We start from the raw sequence: 4,025 nt of genomic DNA on the forward strand, positions 1-4,025 counted from the left end.
CTAGAGCCAACATTATTGTGGTGTACTTGTCACTAAATCATATTGATCAATGAATTATTTTGGTCAACCCATTTTTGGTATTAAATATTTTTGGTCAATCCTGTGGGTAAGTTATTTCTCACAATTTCGGTCCGACTTAGCCTGTCATAAAGCCCATTAAGCATTATTCATTAATTGAAGACTGGCCCAAGAAGCTCTGATAAGACTTCAACTTTGAATACACATTTACAATAATAGTCTAACATTTTTTTTTCATGGTATCTCTCGTCTTGATATAATAAAGATTAATCCATCGTATGTTATAATTTTATTTAAGGATTTGTTATGGACTAATGAATTATTATAAGTACAAAGTAAAATTTGAATCATCAATCTTACTTAAACGAATTAATAAACTTACCACTAAAACTAACTCAAGTTGGTTAATAATAGTCTAATTTTATCTTCTAATAATCAAACTAATAGTTTTATTTAAGACTAATTATCTGTGTCTCAACTCTGAAGTTATTTATAAATAAGATATCAACAATTACTACAGGTGTTAAACAGGTTCACTATGTTAACTAATTGTTAGAATTTAGTTAAAATATTACAATTTATTTTATAGTTGTTGTAGGTTAAGTTTTCATAGCATTTGTAAGTTTTAAACAACTTTCATTCTTTACATTAACTTCTAAAGTAGAATTAAGAGTTAAAATACGATTTTGGTTTTTAAGATATAAGTCGATTTTTTTAAAAAAAAACTGTTTTTTATACAAAATCATTATTAAAATTTAAAACCAAATTTTAAAATTATCCATTTTATTTAAATATTATAATTTTGGATTAAATTATCTATAACAAAAAAAAGAAAAAATAAAAAAATAGTATTCCTACTCTTGAGAAAGAAGAAGGAAAGAAAAAAAATTGTTCACGATTCACTTCTGTTTCTACTTTTGTTGTCATCTCCATTCGATTTTGGTCCAAAAAAGATGAAATTTTTTTTACCTGTACCTTAAAAACAAAAAACGTACTTAACCTTAGAATTAAGCTTGCTAAATTAATGTCAATAATCTCTCTTAATAATAGAAAAGAGAACAAATTCGATATTATATTTCTCCCATAAAGGACCTAAGAGCTTTACTAAAATCATAAAACTAGTTCGAACTGATCGATTAATCAAGTTAATTAAAAACTAGTTTTAAACCAATTTTATTCATGACAAAAAAAATTAATTACAAGCAAATTGGTTAAAAATAAAATAATTGATAAAAAAATTCGGTGAATTAGTTAAATTAATTTATTTTTAATAATTAATCAATTTAAAATAATAAAATATAAATAATATATTTTTTAAAATATATTATTTTACACATGAATAATTAAATATATTATTTTATTATATATAATTCATCCCAATTAAATTTTAATGAAAATTTTTAAATCTTTAAACATGTTACCTTATCCTTGCTTGGATGTCTAGGATCTCGTTGCCTTACAAAAAATCCCTTGAAAATACAAAGTACAAACACGTTGGTTGACCCGTGAAATCAGAAGTGGGGACCACATGTCATTTTTTTCACGGTATTTCTTAATTTGATAAGTTAAATACTAATTTGTTGCGATACTAAACTTTATATAATAGTTTGTTATTTCTTAATTTGATAAGTTAAATACTAATTTGTTGCGATACTAAACTTTATATAATAGTTTGTTGTTAACCAATAACCAATAAATTACTATATACACAAAACAATATTTTAACTTTCAACCCTTAAATTTAGACTAATAAATTAACCACGGAGACCATCCCATTTAAATGGACCACATGCCATTACAACTCAGAATCACAACAATTCAACATCATGTGTTGGGTCCATCATTAGGCCCAACTAAGCCTACTCACACTTTCATATAAACCTTGGCTTCAAACCACAAACTGCAATGTTCTCTACACGCTGTCCATTCCCAACAAACACTTTTACTCAATCACAAGATTCCTAAGACCCCCTTTACATAACTCCAAAGTACACCTTCAAATTCTTATAACAAAATTCATATTCCTGTGCAAACACTATGACCAAGATCTCTGTATTGCTCCTATGTCTCTTCTTCTTCTCAGCTTCAGGGCTTGTGAATGGTTCTTCCAAGCATCAAAAGATTGGGGTTTTTGAGCTCAAGAAAGGTGACCTTTCTTTGAAGGTTACCAATTGGGGTGCAACAATTTTGTCTCTCACCCTTCCTGATAAGAATGGTATTTAATTATTTTGTTTTATTAATAATGCTTCTAATTTTGTGAGTAATAATAATTCTGAATTTTAATTGTTCCTTCCACTTTGTCTCTGTTTTCAGGAAAGTTGGGTGATGTTATTCTTGGATATAAGTCAATCAAGGATTACACTGTGAGTTTATTTTGTATTTTTCATACCAAAAGAAATAAAATTTTGTTCTTGAATTTGTTTATTGTTTGTAGTTTATTTCAGATTTTCCTATACACCTTTCTTCTGCTTTATTTTTTGGTGCATAAAGGTTAGAGATAAGGAAAATCTCTCCTCATCATTTTTTCAACAATATTATTGGGTTGACTCAAACATGTGACAGCTATAATAAGATTTAAGAGATAATTAATTATAAGATAAGAATAAAGACAAATATGATATGATATACATAAGTTTCATATTATAGTTTGTCATCATGTGCTGGTATTATCCTTCAAAACAATGTGACTTATAGTCAGCAATTGCGTCTTTTCAACCATAATTAATTATTTTTTAGAATAATCAACTATTCAACTAACGTTTTACGAATTGTCTAATGATAAAAGAGTTTGGTTCTCTTTTTCTTTATGTGAAGTAAAAAATAACTTTTGAATGAAATGAATAGAAATATTAAATTGGGAAAAAGTGAATTTATCAAACTATTTTGTTATGCGAAAATCATATACCAATTTTCAAATTATTATTTTCGTTTTGTTTTACTTCTCAATAAGCTAAGGTTCTAAATTTGTATTTTCTTACTGGAGAATGATATAGGTTAGGAGTTTAATACTTTAGTAGACTCAATTAATCCATAGAAAATGTGGGTCCACAATTAAATTTAACTTTGAATAAAAAAGAAAATACACCATTGGCATTTTAATAACTTTGAAAATTTTCAACTTTGTTTTTCCTTAATTTTTTTATGAATTCTTTTCCTTATCTATTAAAAATTTAAAGTTTAATTATGTCGTTGGTCTCTGTAATTTTATTGAATTTTTAATTAGGTATTTATATTTATTTTTAATTGGTTGGGTCTTATATAATTTTTAATTTGATTACATATATATAAAAAAATATTCTGTTAATTTTAATATTTTTGATGTAAAAATAATATAATTTTTTATACAAATAATGGTCCACAACGTGAGTTTTGTCTATATAATACTTGCATTGTGTAGATTGGAACAGGAGCCATATATGATGGTTCCAATTATGTTTTTGGCTCAATAATTGATGAGAATAATGACTATCGGTTTCGCATGATAATATGGATGAAAAATGAAATAAAATGATTAATTCTAGCTTGATTTTATTTTTCTCACATGAAAACTTGATGTTGTACCAAAAAGAAACATGAAAATTTTATTTTATTTTAACTGTTTGGTAGATTGAATACTTCATGTGTGATATTAAAGGAAACTGGTACAGTCGTGCTTTCTTTCATCTTTTAAAAAGAAATAATTATTTTTCGAAAATATCTAAGTGAAGAGTATTTTTATTTTCATTTAAAAAACTGATATTTTTATTTTAAAATGTTGTTTTACTATATTTTGTTGAAAAAATATATTATTTAGTACTATGTAGCTAGGGACGCATTTCTCTCCCAAAAGGCAAAAGTTGAGCATGCTATTCTTGGAAAATGATTTTATTCTATTAATTAGTAAACGAAGAAAGAACTAATCACTTTTTGAAGATAAAGACATTGAATATATTAAAAAGGCAACTATTTTTATGATTCTTATAATTTTATTAAATTTTTAACTATATTTTTATATTTTTAATTAAATA

General features: G+C 25.3%; 1 protein-coding gene across 1 annotated transcript in view; it reads left to right on the forward strand.

Moving 5' to 3' along the window:
- Positions 1–1,885: 1,885 nt before the first annotated feature.
- LOC107486735 (uncharacterized) overlaps positions 1,886–4,025 on the forward strand; it is a 4,319-nt gene continuing 2,179 nt past the window's right edge. Inside the window, exons 1-2 of the mRNA XM_016107303.3 lie at positions 1,886–2,233; positions 2,332–2,381. Of these exons, the coding sequence (XP_015962789.1) occupies positions 2,056–2,233; positions 2,332–2,381 (228 nt within the window). The 5' untranslated portion in view covers positions 1,886–2,055. The remainder of the gene's footprint in view (positions 2,234–2,331; positions 2,382–4,025) is intronic.

This window comes from Arachis duranensis, chromosome 4 (genome assembly GCF_000817695.3).
Source record: "Arachis duranensis cultivar V14167 chromosome 4, aradu.V14167.gnm2.J7QH, whole genome shotgun sequence".
NCBI classification, from domain to species: domain Eukaryota; kingdom Viridiplantae; phylum Streptophyta; class Magnoliopsida; order Fabales; family Fabaceae; genus Arachis; species Arachis duranensis.